Here is a 20,900-nt window from a genome sequence, read left to right as displayed (position 1 = left end):
TGTGGGCATGACCTAAATAAGGCAGTTTATTTTGGTTTTATGCTGGGCCACGTCGTCATGTTATCCTCCCAGTTTTGCACTGAATTCGGGTGGGGGAGAGTAACGCCATCTCCAGTCAAAGAAGTAGAATCGTGTTCCCAAGCTAGCATCACTGTTAGCATCGAAATCGCTGTGTTTACACCAGTGCCCGTCTGACTGTTTACATCGGTTTACACCGACAGACGCTGTGCAAAAGACTTCCGGCGGAAATGAAGTGCATTTGTGTAGTGTCATGGCGCTACCCGTGTTTTGGCGCGTAAACTTGTCTATTGACAAAAACAACCGACCGTCGGGGTAGCATTTGCTTGGCATTTCCGGTTATTTCTCCACTGGTTAACATGGGTTAACAATACCGTGTAACTGTCACGTTTGAAGGGACGAAATCTTGACATCTTCACGTCTCCCAGCATGGTAAATCGTCACATGTTCACGTCTTGCCGTGATATCGGGTTGTCCCAGCCACAGGAGTAGCACAAATAAGGTGTCCTTTTCTCAAAATTCCCAGTTAACCGTTCAGAAAAAATCAAATCTTCTCTATTTGTGTTATAATACATTCTTTATCCATCTGCCGTGGGGAAGTGCTGACACATGTTGTCAAAATTCAGAGATGCAGAAGAGGCATCTCCAAAACATGTGGAGGGTCTACAGAGGCTTCATGCATCAGGAAACATGCTAGTCTAGCATGGGTATAATGCATGTGAGGCTCAACTTTAAGACTGTTTCTGGCACATATTGAGGAGGTGTGAACTGACCCCAGCACACTCTCCCACGTCCCGTCTGTCAGCTCTCCCCCAAATCCTGCTCCCAAGCCACTTTAGGGTTGTTAAGAGTTTTGGGCTTAATGTAATCCATTTAAATGTGTAGAGTTTAGATGATGGGATCTTTTACATTGGGGTTCAAAAGTAGAATAGAATCAATTTCAGACTGCCAGGGAAATTCTGCATATTGCTTTTGTAAAAAATGGAAATAGAAAAATAGATGAGGGCCATGCAAATGAATTCTAACTGACGGGGAAATAATGTAGAAGTCACTTTTGCTGAAGATTATATAATTGAACCTAAACAAATATGTATAATGCCCAGATGAAAAAGACAAAGTACTTTATCATATTAATGGGGGGAAAAATCCAGTTATAAATGCAACATTTTAACACAGTTATTGTTGAGGAATATGTTTTATAATATCCTGATGCATCTAAAAATATTGAAATATGTAATATTAATATAACAAATGTGCACACACACACACACACACAAGCTTGTTCACTCGTTTTGCAGAGTGTTACACACCCAGTTGTCTGTGGCTCTTGACTTTTTTTTTAGCAGCTTTATGTCGGTTTGGGATTGAAGTTGTAACATGTACAATAGAGAGCCTGACTATACAAACCTGAATATGTATTTTGAAAATATATATGTGCGGTTGCAATATGTAAAATTTAGGATTGAGTGCTATAGGGCTTGCCTCGTACTGTAGTCTGGATATTATTTATTGTTCTGTTGTTTTGTTGAAAAATAACTGGGATACGGGTTTAAAGGAAAGCGACCTAGTTAAATGAATTGTTTTTCAAAATCTGTCTCTTGCTACTCTGCATATATTGTTACTAGACTATTACTCTGATACACACCCTGAGTCTGTTACAACCTTTTTCTTCTCAAACTTGCAGGATTGGCCTGATTTTTTGCAAAGTTTCCCTGATTTCAGCAAGTAAACTGATGAAAACATGTCAAATAAGACCCAATTGGTATTGCAACATAATTGTCATTTTAAGAGGTGTATTTTCGCCTTTTAGAAAGCTCTAATCCATTCAGCCTCCCAGGTGTTAGGGGAGACTGCAGTATTAATGATGTTCCTGTCATTGTGCTGATGCTGAGACGCGGAGCATAATGAGAAGCTACTCTACCTGGGGCTGCGAAGAGCATTTGATCAAAAGAGAACATCTCAAATACACACACACTAATCATTATCTGTTTTTCTTTTCCTCTGAAACTTTTATGCTTTTGTGTATTTTCATGCTTAAGAAGTACTGTTTGTGGGTGAACTAATTTACAGAAATGCACGTGAGCATACATGTGGGGCCATATACAGTATGTGTTCTCCCTATGGCAGGAAATGAAAGCCAAATAAGTAGGATACATCTAATCCTGCTTTGTTTATCTTCCTGTGTGTGTTTATGAATGCCTATTGGTGTGTGTGTGTCTTTGAATGCCTGTTGGTGTGTGTGTGTGTGTGTGTCTCTATGAATTCCTGTTGGTGTGTGTGTGACTTTGTGTATGTATACATGTGGGGGTTCAGCTGCTGGGAGAGCAGTGTTTGGTGGGCAGCAAACTGTAAAATGTAATCTGGAAGTCGTAATTTCACAGCCTGGTATACTGAGCAGAAAAATTTCTGGTTGCATCATTGCACCCCTTTCACCATGGTTACCACGGTAAACATCAGCATGCAAAAAATACCATCAAAGCGATGTCATCTGCAAGCACCCTGATATTGGTTTTACACACGGATACAGATACAGATTTGCTGGTGTATCGGACCTATAGCAATTGCTTCTTTTTATTTTCTTCTTCCTCCTGACTTTTTCCTCAATGATGGCAACAAATACTACAAAATCGGCAGTCTGCCCAAAAATGTCCAGCTTATTGAGATATGGGATTTCTTCAAATGGTTGCCCTACTGTATATTATCCATCTAAATGTATTTCATCTTTAGGCAAATTGTTTTCAATATAGGCTTAGTAACATAAATTCATAGAAAAGTAGGTGAACGCGGAGATATTCTCTCAGATTGAAACATTGGTTCTCTCAGATATTTAATTGCCAATTTAAAAATGAAATGTAAAAACAGTGTGTGGAAATAACCGCCTCTCTTCACTTTTCCTCCAATGCACCTGTCTACAAGAAACTAAAGGTGTGCATCAGTATTGATTCTGTGTGTATATCTACCCTTTTTCTCTCACGGTTTATTAATGAGGTTATTATAAGCACTGTTGCAAATTGATAGGCAGGACTGTTTGATGGCAGCATTCTGTCTTGCTAGTGCTCCATAATTCAACATGAGAGATTGGTACAACATTTTGGACATTAATGTTAACACATTATTTATCCTCGTGGCACTTGGTGATCCACTGACTTTTCCTTTAGCTCCATCATTAGGTTGACATTTGAGTGAAATGTCTTCCCATCAATCTGATGAATAGCATTGAATTTGGACAGAATTATAATTTTCAAATCCACTTACGACACTACTGACATCACCATCAGCCTCACCTGTACTTGTTTGCAGTGGTAATTATCAGATTTTAGCATGCTTAACTGAGATAGTGAACATTGTAACTGTGCTAAACATTAGCAAGTTCGTTATGAGTCTGTTAACAAGCTGGTGTTAGCATTTACAGTAGCTCAAAGTGCCCAAGCCAAATGTTGAGCCTAACAGAGTCATGGCTATAACATTTTGTGCATTTCTATGCTACTTGGATGATCCAAGTAGCATAGAAATACAAATGTACATTTAAATCGATTACAATTGTATTTATTTTTACAAAACAGTTTCCCGTGGACTTTTAAGAAAATGTTTTAAAGTTTTTTTGAAGACTTTATCCATTTGTTAAACATAGTTGTTGTAAAAACAAATGTTAAACTCTTTTTTAGTGAGGAAAAGACTATGAATGAAGCCTGTGCATGTATGTATCATGCAATTAAAAATGGTTATTTAAATGAAGTAATATTCTAATAATCATTTAATCTCTTTCTTCAATTCTGTAAGTCACAAAATGAACGTTTGATGCCTTCTTAGTAGTAGTGGTAGAATAATTGGATACATGTTATTGGCCTTTAACACATCATGATTGCCATTAAACAATCAATTCCTCACTCACATTTAAAGACAGATTAAAGTGTGACTTTGAAGTATAAAGACATTTCTTTCACATCCCTCATAGAAAACACACATTGTGTATTCTTCTCATATGGATTTCCCGGAAAGGTCAGTGTGCCTCGTGGGTATTTTACCCTGGAATACATTGCTCACTAAATGGAAGTTTGGTGGCTGTTTGAAAACACAAGAAGTGCATTTCTTGAAATTCCTCCGACACCCTAATACAAATCTATCTTTATAATATTTCATATCAGTATTCTTCAGAGCTGAAATACTGTTTTTGGGGCCTCCTATATCTTCATGCTCCCAGTAAATCATTAACCTCATCCGCAGCCAAGTATACCGAAATTAAATAAGCATATGCCTGGTGTTGTTTATTGTGATAACAATTTTAATTGAGTTCTTGCTCCTCTTCATCCTGGTGATTCCTGCTGCGGCCTGCTACAATCCCAATGAGACATTCTGCCATCTCGCACTGCGATTTGGCATCGAGAATCTCACAGCTCGAGTCAGGAGTTCCATTAGTCAGCCCATCTGCTCCTTACAAACTGTGGTTCACACTTCAAACATGTCTTTCGCGCCGACTACTGCAGGGAGGTGCAAGCCTGATAATTTGCAGAAAAAATGCAGCGGGGTGCTGTACGTATTTCCAAGAACAACGTTGAAGCTATAAACATACTGTTTTTTTTGTTGATTAAATTCTGATAGCCTATGTATATTAACCGGTTGTGTACATATGATTGGGTGTTATACAATCTTTATCACCTTAAGTCTTAACTTTAAATTGAACATCTGCAATGATTAGACTTTACATTTATTAGTATAATTTATCTCGCAAAAACACCAAATAACATTTAAATTCAACATCTTCTTAAATATGAAAACATGTTTATGTTTTTGTTATCTTTAACCTAATGAATACCATCGTTGGTTTCAGACTTATTCTATTTATATTGTTTTATCACGTGAACATTTTTTATAATCTTTACTTCCAGCCCTTATCGATTTGACCATTAACGAGTTGGGTGTAATTCCTTCATATTTTTTGCATAGGTGGTGATCATAACTCATTGTTATTCAGGTTTAGACCCGTCATTTATTTTTGTACAACCCAAAACTTGTATGAAAGCAAACCCATTGGAGCCTCCTCTTTTCGGCAGCCTTTTCTCCACCTGCTTGTCAACTTTTTGGTCAATACGATGTGCTGGCTCATTCTACCATAGAGGAGACTTTATTAGCATCCAGGCCCAGGCTGGTGGTCTCTGTGCACCACAAACTAACTCCTCTCAGGACATAAAGCAGTGATCCAATGCTCTGGGGGGGGTCCTTCTGTGCAGCCCCACTAATCTATAACTGTGACAGCATGTCATGCAGGGGCCATGGAGATCGTTCTCCCCAGTGTTCTCTGATCCAGGAGGCTGGATCTTTTCCCCAACATGCTTCCTCCTCATGCCAACGACCTTCACACTGCAGAGATGCGGTTTGGAATAGCAACGAGATATGAACCACGTCACGCACGCCCTATCTGCCGCTGTAATTCTTTGTACGTGTGTCACATCCCCGAGGAGAGCTTGCGACTGTACCTCAAATGCCAATTTGAATCCACAGGACCCTGATCAAAATGCAGATGTGATGCTACCCACGTTTTTAAAGGTCAGATGATGCTAATCAGAAGTATTTATCATTCAGTTATGGGAATTGTGTTTCAGTACAAACATACAAACATTTAATTTTATGTTCTCAGCCTTCCAATGCAAGAAACTGTTCTTCTTGAAGAATCTATGTTGCCTGTGGGTGCATGTCTGACATAGTATATCATTATGTATGAACATAAGTATGCACTGGTAAGTGGCGTGCCTGTGAGCTCTGGGTTTTGTGTTTGTTTTTTGAAGTGCACTCGTAAAATTAAGGCACAGAAGTTGATGAGATGCTATGTTTAATTCCCTTGCCTCTTCCCTTGCCTCTTTCATGTGTGTCACGCTTGTTTTATGCATCATTGTGGCAGCAGCTGCTCACATTTCCTTGTTGGTGAGAGACTTAGTGAAGCATACAGCATTTTAAATACAAGATGTTAGCATGAAAAGGATAGTGTGACCCATACACATAAAACCATTTGTATTACCTTTTACAAACTGTCTTCAAGAAATAATGCTTGTATACAGTATTGTTTGCATTTACAAATGCAAACATGATGCCACCTGAACTTTGTTTTTCATTTCAAACAAAGCGGGATCTCAACTTATTGGCAATTAATGGTTTATTGAAAACATATCTGTCTAGTCTTTCTCTGACATTGTAGATACTGACATTCCTTTAGTACCACAAAGAGGTTGACATGTTTTGGTTTTGAGTCAAATGTCTTTAGAACCATTGCATGGATTTCTATTGCATAGCTCTTTACTCTTTACATCTAGCGCCATCGTTATGGCAAAAGCCAATACTTCAATTTATCACCAAATACCTGCCAAACTATTGACATTGCCATCGGCCTCAGCTGTAGTTTGTGTTCAGAGCATTTCTGTTAATCGTAAGGTATGCTAACAGGCTAAATTAGATGATGAACTGGTTAATATTGTCAGCTAAACTGGCATGTTAGTGTTGTTACTGAAAGCATGATATCATGCTTGTTAGCATTGAGCACAAATCATTGCTTTACTCAGCTGCGCTGTTATGAGTCTGAAAAAGATCATGTTCATGGTTACATGCACAAAAAGTCAACACTGTCATGAAGTAGAGGACTAAAGGAACTGTATTTACAATAAACCGAAATCAAAACCTTTTCCTAAAGTCAACCAAAACCAGGCAAGTTCACGCCAAACTGAGATTTTCTCCCACACAACTCCAACAAGTTTGAAAAAGTTAAAGCATGTACACATGTCACAGTAGAGGCACACAATACAAATATGAACCTGAACATTTGCATATTACGGCCCCTATAAGAACAAAAAGGAAGCCCTTTTCATGAAAAGCGCTATAAAAGTCCCATGTATTATTATTATTATTATTAAAAAGATTTCACATTGCTACATAATGTTGAGAAAATAAATTAGTATCCTATTTACCTGATGATTTCTAAGATGCATGGTTGCCTTTGTATTATCCAATGAGTGATTAGTCAATGTATTTATTCCCATGAGTTTAATACATTCGGCACAGGACACTGACTGAGACAGAAGTCTGAAACTGTTACAATGCACATCATTTAACCCCTCGTCTGGCTTCACATTGTGCCAAGGGAAGGTGTTGTTGCATTATTTATGACCTTGGCCTTCACTTTGACTCATGATAGTTGTTGCAGGGACAGTGTGAATGTGTAATGATTGTGCACTGGCAGGGATCACAGCCAATGCAGGACCGATCGATAGACTCTGGTTTCTCTCTCTGCATCTATTGATCAGCCTGTGTGTGCTGAGAACTAGACAGCAAATGAAGCCTGGCTCCTCATTACTCAAAGCAAACATTGCCACTTTTGATGGAAACCAGCCCTCTTTTTGCTGACAGCGTCTGCAATGTTGAAGAATGAGAAATGCTAGTAAGAAAGGGATTATTATATGAAATGCCCTCTTCTCCCTCCGGGACACAAGCACAATGCAATTTATAATGTCTCTTTTAAATTGCAGCTTCTGCCAAAGTTAATAAGTCATTTCTTCTTTTACTTCCCAGACTGATAAAAAGTCTATCTTTAGCGGCCTTCAGCTGCAGAGGTTTGGATACACAATAGGTATTTTCTATCCTCAGCAGGCAAAAAGGATGGGTTAGAAAATGGGTTGCGTGACCTTGTGGAATAAAAACTCTATTACGCATTTGTGAATGCATTTGAGATTTAATATAGGCATGTGTACAGCAAGGCCCGTATCTAAGGAAAATCTTTGGCTTGTGTGAAAGACAATAAATCATCGCGAGCGTTGATACTGTGAAAAAAGGACTGGATATCAAGCCTGACACCTTCTCCCTCACTTTGATGGTATCTGCATGGGATTTACATTATAACCATGGCAAGGCAAGGCAAGGCAAGTTTATTTATATAGCACTTTTCTGTACGTGACAATTCAAAGTGCTTTTCAAAACAAATGAAAATACTTTTTAGAAATAAATACAGTAAAAACACATTATATAATGGCATTTTACAACAGGCATTACAAAGCAAAGATAATAAAATAATAAAAACAAACACCACAGGTATACAATACATGTTTAAAAGGCATACTGTAGTGGAGTCTTTAGGATTGTTTTCCCCCCTCTCTGTCAAACCCACAGAGGCACATATACAGTATGCATAACAATGTAATCAGGACAGCACTTTTTCTCCATGTAGAAGACTCGGTCTCAGGCTGTAGCCATCAGCTATGGTAATCCCCAGCCCCTTATATCATTAGGAGTTCATCTAAACTAAAGAGAAATCAGGCAAATTATATTTTCGAACACAGTCTATTGACAAGCATGAATACTGTTTGCATGATCCAGAGGAATTTACATTTAATTTATTTTCATTTATGGTATTAAACTGGGGAGTGAAGTGGATACAAGAAACAAAGAGGGAACAAGGCTTTCATAACCAAGAGCTGTTTGATAAAGAGTGTTGTTATAGAAATAAAGTGCGCCCAAAGCTTTATATCTGCCCTCTTTTCATTCATTTCCTTCTCGTTTGATGATTACAGTCGACAATCCCAAACAAAACAAAAACACCCAGCCTCGCTCATTTTTAATCCTCATATGTAACGTGTTCATTTCTCAGCGGGGATGTAACAAAAAAAAAGTCTTATGGCGGTTCCTCTCCTGCACGATTTGGATCGGAAATGATGTAACTTCATCTTATCTCCATTCCTCTTTTACAAAACACTTGATGTTGAGTTGCCATGGAGAAGTTCTTGCACTTTAACTGAGAGGTTTTTAATAAGAGCATGATTAACGTTCTGCTCAATATTAACTGTCATGCAATACATTGAATTTACAAAGCTGAGTTAATAAAACACCTTAGTTTTATTATATAGCTTAAGAAAGGTACTGTGCCTCCTGGCAGCATTTTAATAACAAACTTACAACAGTGTCAATTTGTTTTATGGAGCAAGCTTGTCATACGATATGTGAAATATAGGACTGCATTTAACACTTTAATCCGCATATTTTATCTCAACTTCTAAATATTCATTTGGAAATCATAACTGGTCAGTTTTCAGGAATTTCACTCCACCTTTATCAGAGAAAGAGAAGGCAGCAATTGATCACTTTGGAGAAGCGTGATCAAGAGAATATTTAATATTGTTTTCAACTTTCAATTAATCCACGTCTTCAGCTTTAATGTAAAACATGTCTAAATGTAATAGACTGTTTGGGTTAAGTTCAGAGGTCAAGGGTTCTTTCATTAAGATGGCACCAGCCAGGATTGGCATTTTATGTTTTCTTTAACCATTTAACTGTAGATCCATGTTCTGTGTTTGAAGTCTCTTGTTCACCTTTTTTAAAGATATTAAGACTTTGTGTAAAATAGCAAGATAATCTGACTAACGCAAAGGTCACTGCACCTCTATGTTGCAGAGAGCAGACAAATGACAGAACTAAAATAAGTTTTCAAAGAAGTGTTCCTTTTTGTCACGGGTAGGTTCCCACATGCCAGTATTTTAACCCAGTGGTTTTAGGTGAAACATTGTTACTTAAAAGTTTAGCAATGTGCTTTGAACAATATCAACAAAACATGAGATTCTAAAAAAACTGCTGACCACACTGTTGTGAAAACGGCACTCAGCACATCTGAGGTTAGATTGAGTTTTAGCACTTTTGTTTTCTGTGAAGTTATTTCACACTTTCCTGATGTGGCAACTCAGGATATTTTTATGCCTCTGTGCTTTCGACAAAAAATCGGTTTTCGGGTGTGATTCTGCCTCTTCCAGTCTTGTGAGCAGGATGTCGGAACACTTTGAAGGAATTTTAAACTTCTACTTGTTTTTAGGGGTATCCAGATCACTGTGAACCTCTCAAAGTTTCCAGATCACTGCGAGCCTCACAAAGCCTCTTTTGGCCATAGTTCAAGAATGAATAAGCTTAATATGACAATTTCACACAACATTTTAAATGTTATACATTTATAAAGTGATGACAATTTAGACAGACTTCAGATCTCAGTTTTCCTTGATATATATTATATATATATATATATATATATATATATATATATAATAGAATGGATGAAATATAATATATATAAGACATTAACATTTGTTCTGGTTATTCAATACAATATTAGATGTCCATGTTGTATTTACACTTGGTACTACAATTAAATACAATATGCAATTTGAGTTAGTATCAGCTTGTAAGACAATGTATATCGATTTATGTTTTTATCACGTCTTAGAAAGAAGATCATTATAGATCACAATATTTAAATATAGCCCAGCCATTTCTTCAACTAACACATGTGATGAGCAGTTGAAGGATTGCCGAGCTAACATTTGCTTTTCTTTTTGTAAATTTTACTCCACAGTAAGTGTGTTTACTTGGACATACATAAACCGCTCTTTCGTGGTGAAGCTCATACTCAGAATATGGTGTCTACTTAAAAACACAAACGGGATATTCAACAAACCTGATCAAAAATGGGTTATTGTTCTTATTCATGTCAATGTAAACACAGCTTATGATGGGTTTCTCTAAGCAGCGCAAAAGAGGTCAATAGTTTTTTTTAGATCACTTGCATCAGCTTTAAGTGGATTTTCTGAGTAGCCTACATTTACAGAAGGTTACATGCAACATGTTGCCATATTGGGAAAGAATAGGCTCAGCTTTTCCTTTGAGATTCACATGTGGAAATCTAAACCAAGGGTTGCACAATGGAAACGATTGGATGAATAAAAAGAGCAGATTGTGCCTTAGCCTTGAATCCCATTTGAACTCATTATGCATGTGCGCGTGCTCCTGAAGCTACAGACAGTGACAGACGTCTTTGATGAAGCTTGTCAGTTTGAATTACAAACAACACAGATTTTGCATTTGGTCATAGATCCAGCAGTAAAAAAGAATGACACTTGAGACGCTTCTTTGAGGCGGTTCTATCAACAGATAGCAGACAGGCTTTTCATTTCCTACTGGAAATGAGGTGACTGATCCCGAGGCTTTTGTGTGTTCAGTTAATAAAAACATCCATAGACACACACACGTGTGCACATGCATAACTTAACGCTCGTGTGCTGGAGAGCGCGCATTGATTCACAAGCTGGTGCGCGCTTGTTTTCAGCAACACGGAGAGCAACTCCTACTCAACAACTAGAAAAACACAAATAAATATTGTTACATCTGCTTTGGAAAGCGAATGTCTGCGCATGCACAGTTCAGTTTCTGCTGTCAGTGTTTCTGAAAAAAAAAACAATTACATCAGCTCAGTTTCTGTGGGAAAAGTGAAGCAATGTCTGATGACAACATGATCTGATGTGTCAAAAGTCTTAGACAGGTAAAATAGGGCATTGTGCGTGTTCTGATATACACAGAGAGAAATGTGTGACTTAACACAGCAGTACATAGATTCATGTCTGCTTATACCTGTTTGAACCCACATATATGCAACTTCGATCGAACAGGTGTGGATGTGATTTCCACAAGGGTGTTCACCACACTTGAATGGAGGTGTGTGCGCTCGACATTAAGTGTGAAGTAAATTTCCGAATGGGAGGGTTGGACGTATGTCAGACATGTGCACGCCGTGGGCGGGTGTCGACGTGTTTGTAAAGTGAGAAAAAAAGGAAAAGGCTGAGGGGAGCGCAGCGCCTGTGTGGATACGCGGAGATAGGTGATGGTTAGAAGAGATGTGAGTGGCGTTGGCCGCGGCTCTCTGAAGCTGTAGGCTCTGGCCGGGAGAGGTGTGCCGCACTCTGCCACTTCACACCGAAAACCACCTGTATGGATGACCAGACCTTCGGCGCGATCCAACCCCGGTCCAACAACAGGCACACGGGCAGCAACGCGTCAGAGAGTCGGGGTTATGTCGAAGTGGAGAGGGGCGTCATGACGGCCGAAAACATGCTGGAGGACCCCGGGGTGCTGTCGACGCCTCACCTGTCCGGGGATCGATACGAGCGCGGCCGGAAGGGATGCTGCGAGAAGTTGGTCGTCAACATTTCGGGGCTACGCTTTGAGACGCAACTTAAAACTTTCAACCAGTTCCCAGACACGCTGCTGGGGGACCCCAGGAAAAGGATGCGCTACTTTGACCCACTGAGAAACGAGTACTTTTTCGACAGGAACAGACCCAGCTTTGATGCCATCCTCTACTTCTACCAGTCCGGGGGGCGCATACGGAGACCTGTTAACGTGCCCATTGATATTTTTTCCGAGGAGATACGGTTTTATCAACTCGGAGAGGAGGCAATGGAGAAATTCCGTGATGATGAAGGCTTTATAAAAGAAGAGGAACGCATACTGCCTAAAAATGATTTCCAAAAGCAGGTTTGGCTTTTGTTTGAGTACCCTGAGAGCTCTGGACCAGCCAGGGGGATAGCTATAGTTTCAGTGCTTGTTATTTTGATCTCAATTGTTATATTCTGCATGGAGACTCTGCCGCAGTTTCGGGATGAAAGAGACCCAGCCACAGTGGAGCCCACAGTGAATGGCACAGCTCCCTACAAGCCAAACCCGTTTACAGACCCTTTCTTTGTGATAGAGACCCTCTGCATCATTTGGTTCTCTTTCGAGTTGCTGGTCAGGTTTTTCGCCTGCCCCAGCAAAACTACCTTCTCCAAAAACATCATGAATATCATTGACATCGTCGCCATATTCCCCTACTTCATCACTTTGGGGACCGAGCTGGCCGAAAAGGAAAACAGCGGCGGCCAGCAGGCGATGTCGCTCGCCATCCTGAGGGTTATCAGACTGGTGAGGGTCTTTCGCATTTTTAAGCTCTCACGTCACTCAAAGGGACTTCAGATTTTGGGCCAGACACTTAAGGCCAGCATGAGGGAGCTCGGTTTGCTCATATTCTTTCTTTTCATCGGAGTTATTCTCTTCTCTAGCGCGGTTTACTTTGCAGAGGCAGACGACCCCTCGTCCAGCTTCACCAGCATCCCGGATGCGTTTTGGTGGGCAGTGGTCACAATGACCACAGTCGGATATGGAGACATGCATCCGGTGACCATTGGTGGGAAAATAGTGGGGTCGCTGTGCGCAATAGCAGGCGTGCTTACCATTGCCTTACCCGTGCCAGTGATTGTGTCAAATTTCAACTACTTCTACCACAGGGAAACTGACGGAGAGGAGCACCCGCAGTACGTGCACACCAGCAGCTGCGAGCACCTCCCCTCGGAGGAGCTGAGGAGGTCGTGTAGCTCCTCGTCGCTCAGCAAGTCTGAGTACATGGTGATAGAGGAGAGCATCAACACCGCCTTCAAACAGCCCAACTTCACCACCGAGAACAACCAGAACTGCGTGAACATCAAAAAGATCTTCACAGACGTGTAAATGAACTCCAGAAGGCATCATTTATGGAGCATGAAGACAGCTACAATATTATTTATTTTTCTATATAGCCTATAGCCAATTATAATGTGTCAGTCCATATCTGTGGATGAACGTGCGTAAATGTCCGTTTTAACAAGTCATTTATTATTATTTTTGATGTAAGCAAGTGAGAAATTTCGCTTATACGTGTCTCCAGTGTAGATTCAAACCTTTTGAGTATTTCTCACAAATCAATAAGTGTTGATATGACCCAAAACATTTGCACTGGAATGTTTGTTTTACTTTATGCGGCTTGTTACAACTTATATTTGTGCAGTGTACCATACGATGCCTACATATCGTGATGTTAATTCAAAAGTTTTTGTGGTTCATGATTGGGATACAAATGTAACATAGTCTAGCCTATATAGCATTAACCCTCCAGTCTTGTGCTTCGTCGAAACAAACGTTTTCATTGTCCAATAATGTAATGAATAGTATTTAGCCAGATGTCTGTTTAGGTTATATATAACCTGTCGCGATGATGGACTGTGTTCACATGATTATTCAGGTAAAAACATACCATGTGGTGTAGATGGAAACGCCTATCATAGTTTTTTGTAAAATTGTATTTTTATTCAGAACTGCCTATAGCCTATATTAAATAAAACGCAAAATAACTGATCCTGACTCGAAATGTAATTATAACCTTTCGTCAATCATCACTGCACGTCCAGGCAGAGCGAGCAGAGGGGGATATATGAAATATATAAAGTGTAAATAATCGTGTGTTTAAGGGTCATGTGCGCGGTGGTGACGACAGGATGGCAACAGCTGGATGAATGGAGCGATTGCGCGCGCAGAACGTCCCGCCTCGTGCTCCTCGCTAATCCCGCCTTGTGATGCAGTCTCCATGACGACGGTGGTTTCCTGGGTAACCCCCTTTGATGTAACTATGGCATTGTGCTGCATTTTTTTTACAAAGACTTTCCAACTGTGCTTCATTATCACCTCAGTGTCCTTGGAGATAAGAACTCAGATGCAATATCAATCAGCACTATTAATAAATTAGCTTAAAACAGTGAGCTGGCAAACATGTTGAAATTCAGTAAAGAGGAATAATGCAAAGCTGCATGAGCGCTCTTCTATTTCCTGCTCCTCAGCAGCTGAATTTCAGACATGCTCCTTTCTCTGAGTTGGCATGCCAACTAAATCTGACGTCATCAACCTTTCACCGTCTCTGGTGCAAAGTGTCTGAGAGCCAAAGTAACCAAGAAATCAAACCTATGAAACTTTAAGGAGTTTAAATTAATCACAAGGCTGTATCTCCTCCTTATGGAGATTATGAGAGTTTTTTAAGTAACAATCCTAACTGTACTTGTATTCTAAGGGCTGCAACATGCAGTTCCATTATCTGTTAATCTGTGATCCAGGAATGCCATCAAATAAGTGTCTATTATAATTTACCCCATAAAAAAGTACATGTGGCTATGTAATGCTTTATTCAACAATGATGAAGTTGGAAACTATTTTGATCATTATTTATTTATTTTTGACTTAATTTATTAGAGCTTAAACTATTCATAGTTTATGTACAGTAGTGAAAAGGTGTGCCCACTGAGCAGCACCAGGTGTTTTGACATGTATTGCTGTATAATTGGTACATCCAACATTTTAGGATTTAGAGGTGAAGACAGTTTCTATAAACTACTATTGTATCATTAAGAAGTTTAAATTATGCTGATATGCTGCTGGACTTTAAGGCTGTGTTATTGTGCAGGCTACATCAATCTGAAAATAGCTCAGTTCTGCCCTCTACTGGATAGACTGAGTTACTACTGCTGGCCAGGGTTTGCGTATATTTTTGCTCTTACATTAAAATCCTGCTCGTGTCTTACACATTTAGTTGGAACTGCTTGGAGCAGCTCTGTTTTAGACTCATATTGAGTTTAAAGCAACTTAACAACTTAAAAACTCACAAACAATTTTGAACTGATGACATTTAAAAAGCTAGAGAAGTGATGTGATTCTCCATATTGCCCTTTATCTATTGTTGTCAACAATATCATTTTAATTTCGGAATGGGTAATAGTGCTGCTTTGTTTATTTTAGATTTTGTTCCAAGTTAATGATACCTCTCTGGAATAAATCATACTAAACCTAAATTACATGTATTTGTAGGATAATGCATTGTACATTTCTTTCTCCATGAATATTTGGCAAAAATATGATTTCCAATGCTTTTTGCTCTTGTGAGTCATCTTATGTGCAAGCCCCTCTTCCGACATCACCAATTCAGTTATTTTCTTGCTTTTATTATCATTATTATCATTATTATCTTCATCTTAGTGTCATTCAGGTCAGAGAAAAAAACACATTGAGTCAATCAAACCTCAAATAATTATTTTCAACGGTTTTTTGTTACCTGTCTGCCTGGAAATCGTCATGCAGTTCAGGAAACAACCTTTAAATTCCAAAAAGACACTATTAGTGAAAAAAGCGCTGAAAACTCTTTTTACACACTTTGGCTGAGCACAAAAGAAGACTTGAAGGCAACATCGAATTCACTTTGCAGTAAGCTTTAGTGTTACAAAGCAAAATCCACTTCTGTAGAGGCTCATTTTCTATAAAGCAGCATTTTAACAAAGACAGGGATTTATGAGCTGAGAAAAAGAGAATCCTTATATATTACAAAAACAAACAGCAAATACGCACAGAATGCCTCCTGTTATTGTCCAATGAAATAATATACCGTTTGCATAATTTCTTACTATCTTCCGGCAGTCAAATGCATACATTCTGTAAAGGTAACTGCTTATTGAGTTTATTTGTATTCTTTGTTTGGTTTTGTCAATTTTCTTATGGTCAGATTTAGATCTAAATGACAATGATTTAAATGTCAAACACAGATGCGGCTCAAGGGCTATTTCAGTCAGATGTGGTCCACTTTTGATTCGTGTTTACAAAGACTCCTCAAGGTAAACATAACATTTAAAGAGGATGAATAGGAAGCTAAAACATATAATATGACCATCCATAATTTTTAAGTGCAATTTACCCCCTGGTTCACTTTCAGGCAGAGCATCAAAGACCTTGGTCCTGCAGGACAGACTGCACTCAGCTCCAGGTGCTCAGAACTGCTGAGTCGCTTTGTACTCTGTCCTTACCGGAATGTAAGTCCTGCTTCAATGTATTTTTAACCAGGGGAAATGAGAACCTGTCTGCAGGTTAGCGAGCATCGTAAATCTTCCCCTGCAGAGTGCACCTGCAGTTCGGTTCTGGTTTGTGGAAAGATAAGAATCACATCAGAGGTTTAGCTGTTTGACTAAATACGTGAGGGAATCAATGTATATTTAAATTACAAGAGGGACAAATCAGTCATTGCTGTTATCAGACTTCCAGGAAAGTTGATTCCACACAACATTAATGACCAAGATATGATTTCAAATTAGTAGAAATTAAGGACTTTCTGGTATATGTTCTTTCAATAAAATGTTTTATCGGTTTTTACCTTTTTATCAAACTCTATCTTCAAGGTACCAAAAGCTGGACTTTAGGACACATAGGCATTAATCAATATTCCTGTCTAAATAATGGAAAAGTTTCAGTCAGCTTTAAAGATTGTCTTTCAACTTTCAGCTTATTGTTTCTGTTTCTGACACAAAAGCCTCTTGCTAATCTTCTTTCCAGGTGCAGCCGGCAGATGTTTTCAGTAAAAAGCCGTGTTAGGCAAATAGCCTTACACGCAGCAAACTGCAGACAGACACAATTAGTGTCTTGCTGGTAAACGTACTGGAGCATTTATTCATTAATGTGCGTTTTTTGCCTCATAATTTGGTAGAGATAAAATCGGCTGAAAGTTGAGAAACTATTGGACTTCCATTTATAAAAATTCCAAATGTAATTTAATCTTGCTGCATGTCTGCTGGGAGTTTAAAAGGATACTTGTATCTCTTTATAAGCAGATATTATCTTAGTGTTCTGCTGCTGCAAAGTGGCCAAAATAATAATAATGCAGCTTGAGGTGTGTCTAAACATAGTTTAAACTTGCTAACTTTCTTTGATTAGATATTGATATAATTAAGAAAATATGACAGTGTTTTAAATTTATTTCGATTTGTTTGTAAATTCTTGCACTGCTGCTTGTGTTTAATAGCTTATTTTAATACATTTTAATTTGAAGTTATACTTGTTCCTCATAAAAGTGTATGGAATAATTTGTTTTCATATCAGTAGTGAAACACAAGTATTGAAGTTGGAACAATGAAGTCTCTGCAATGCATGAAAAATAAATTGACACCTAATTGTCTCGCTGTCCCTGTGTGAATGTTTGAATGTGCGTGAGTGTGTGAGAATCAGCATGCTCAGCTGTAAGACGGTCACAGTTGGAACGCCTGAATGCACCCTGTTGCAGGATCCTGGTCATTAGAAAAACGGAGCCTACTAGAGGGAGACAGGAAACCTAGTGCCGTATAGAGCTGACATGCACTCAAATACACAAACAGACGCAGGAAACGGCAAACAGTCGGCTGCAGCTGGTCCTCTGACACTGCAGCTGAGAGGAGAGGGAGGCGTGATGCCATGCAGCAGCGGGCTACATCTGGTACGAAATGTCTGTCCGGAGATGAGCTTTTCATCGTTGAACTTTACCAAAGCTTGTTCTTCACTCATTTTCCCTCCTGCTCCGATGGTATTTTTACATGATACAGGATTTGCCCTAAAACTGTAACTAAATACTGCCAAAAATAGAAGCCCTTACATATTGCCATTATTTATCTGGGTGCCATTTATCCATCTGCTCTTCAGAGAACATGTAATGTCACTCTTGGGGCTATTCATAAAGGTTATTCTTCTGCATCAAGGCGTGTTCAGAGCTCTTAGAGAGAGGAGAGCCCAGAAAGTGTGTCAAGACAGCATATATTCGTACCCCCCACCCCCCCCCTCCCAGTGGAGAGATGCACTAAAGCTAACAAGGAACCCAGTTTAATATGGGCAACATCCTGGAAATCAGCTCCCAGGTGTGAAACTGTAAGGATACAATAAATCACACATTTTACACTTTTTCTGCTCCCTAATTCTTCTTTTCTTAATAGAGCTGGCAGCAGGAAAATTAAATGGCTTGTCATTCTGCTGAAACTTCACCTTTAACATCCCAGCGGCACCCGAGACGCTGTGGATGGATGACAACGCCAAGGCTCCTCCCATTGCTACCCCTAGAGATGGTCTCCATAGCAACCGGATGAGGCTGAGCAAAAGATTTCCCTAGTTACATTGACAATGCTGACTTTGGAAAATGTCTGCAGAGCTTTAAGACACTTTTCAGGAGTCTGTTGGACAAGATTTATATTTGTGGAAAGTTTTGGTTGAGGAAAACTGTGCAGCCCTGGCTCGTCCCTCAGGTGACATGAGAGAGAAACAGTGCTGCATGACGCTGAGGCAAATATGTTGGTTCCTTGATTCAATGGAAAACAAAAACCCTTGGATTGCATCATCAAAGTGACACAGTATCTGTCACTGAAAACCCCACAAGTCGCATAATATGCATCAGCAAACAAACACTGCAGCTACAGTATTTCTAAAATGCTGTACAGCGACCTTAATATGCTTAGTGCTTGTGCTTTAAGTGCCAAATTATTGCGTACACTTTCTACATGAAAAGGGACTGCAACTTGCTAAAAATGTTCAAGGTTGGAGCAATATGCTGCAATAAGTCATTGCTGCAAATGATGCATAAGTCGACCGCTTTCCAGAGCCTCGCTGTGCATACATAAAGCTTTTTGTTACAGATCCACAAACAGTGTTCTGTTCGTCCTCTCAACCTCATATAGAAGGTGTCTTATTTCCAGAATGACCTTGGTGTAATGCAACCTGAAGTGCTCCTGAAGCAGGCACTTACCTTGACTTGAATTTCACTCACTCATACAGACACGTTGTGTAATGCAGCATAAGGGTATCCCTGCATCAGTTACACTGACTCACTCACTGACTCATACTGTAGTCCCTCTGTTCAGCATCAGCTTAGCTCACTGAATTCAATGAAGCCACGTTTGTTTGTTTTTGTATGTGTGCTGCTGTGAGGAATTCGTAGTAAATGCTGTGTTTGTTTCAAATGTTGTAACTTTCGAATTGCACATCAATGGGTCAACTATCCAAAGGTAGCAAATAGTGCTCTGCACATTTAGATAATAGGTGCGTGTGTGCTGACCTCTGTGAGTTATCTGGGAGGTGTGATGCAGCTTGGCAGCATACCGCAGTGGTGAGTGTGTCCTTGTGTCTCTCCTGGTGTCTGGCTCTCTTCCAGTGTCCTCTCTCCTCCTGCTGGGTCTCAATATGATGAGCACGACTCTCTCTCTTTTCCCTCCCTGCTTTCCTCTCCTCACTTCTACTTGCAAAGTGCTCTCTCTTCCCTGTCCTTCCCTCCTTTATCTCCATCTCCTCCTGCCTCAGATGTATTGTTAGCTCAGGGGGCACATAGAAGGACACAGGGAGCTGCGTTGCTATATATTTTCTGTACTTAAGCCACTTTCCAAACCCTGGTCACGTACAGTATCTCCCATAGGGCCAAATACATTTAGCTAGTGACGATGCACTGGGGCCAATAGTGTTTAAGTCGGAAAAAAAATATTATTATACATGAGGCATATCATGTATCATAATATGAAGGTTTTGCATTAGATAATTATCTTATGAGGAGATGAACACAGGGGATGGTTGCATCATTATATTCCCATATTCATTTTGAGCCAGTACGGTCTTACCGGAACAGCAGAGTCCAGTTGAAATAAGTTCACAGCCTTTTCCTCCAGTGCTGTGCTTGAAACCTGTGGCTGCTGCAATGCAGTGTGAAGTAGTAGGGATTTACAGGAGACCCCCTGCATTGCACCCCAGGGTCTGGGCTGAACAGCACTAACACTTAAAAAGAAAAAGACTGTCAAAAAGTATTGAACATGTGGACAATTCTAGACTGTTCTTAATTCAAGTTACACAGCTTCTTGTGCTTAGACGCTCGACATTGAGAAGTTATAGGCTTCTTCTTTTTTTAATGACATAAAGGCATTTTTTGACTTATTTATAGGTATTGCAGAAAAGAAACACGGGTATCATATAGATCAGGGACGGGCAAATGGCGGCCCGGGGGCATGCGGCCCCCACCTCCTCTATTTGCGGCCCTCAGATTAATTTATAAACAACGTAAACATATACAATTGATGATCACCACTTGCATTGATTTTGTTGTGATTTATTCAACAGTGAAACATAGGAAATTAATGGGTATGAGTGTATTATGTTCATCCTGCAGAAAACATCTCCACACACACACACACACACACACACACACACACACACACACACACACACACACACACACACACACACACACACACACACACACACACACACACACACACACACACACACACACACACACACACACACACACACACACACACACACACACACACACACACACACACACTTCTTGTGCTTATGTCCCCCCACACCTTCCAGACAAAACAATTTACTCTAAGTTACGGAACCTCTCCCTTTCTTGCGCTGTATGATACAAT

General features: G+C 39.7%; 1 protein-coding gene across 1 annotated transcript; it reads left to right on the top strand.

Moving 5' to 3' along the window:
- The first annotated feature begins 11,686 nt into the window (after window positions 1-11,686).
- Window positions 11,687-14,319, top strand: LOC307041002 (potassium voltage-gated channel subfamily A member 3-like). The gene has a single exon (XM_079684292.1). It carries the CDS (start codon window positions 11,800-11,802, stop codon window positions 13,351-13,353), a length of 1,554 nt encoding a protein of 517 aa, XP_079540418.1. The 5' UTR covers window positions 11,687-11,799; the 3' UTR covers window positions 13,354-14,319.
- The last annotated feature ends 6,581 nt before the right edge of the window (window positions 14,320-20,900 follow it).

This window comes from Notothenia rossii, assembly GCF_949606895.1.
Source record: "Notothenia rossii genome assembly, chromosome: 5".
Taxonomy (NCBI): Eukaryota; Metazoa; Chordata; class Actinopteri; order Perciformes; family Nototheniidae; genus Notothenia; species Notothenia rossii.
This window is presented reverse-complemented; position numbering and strand designations above follow the sequence as displayed.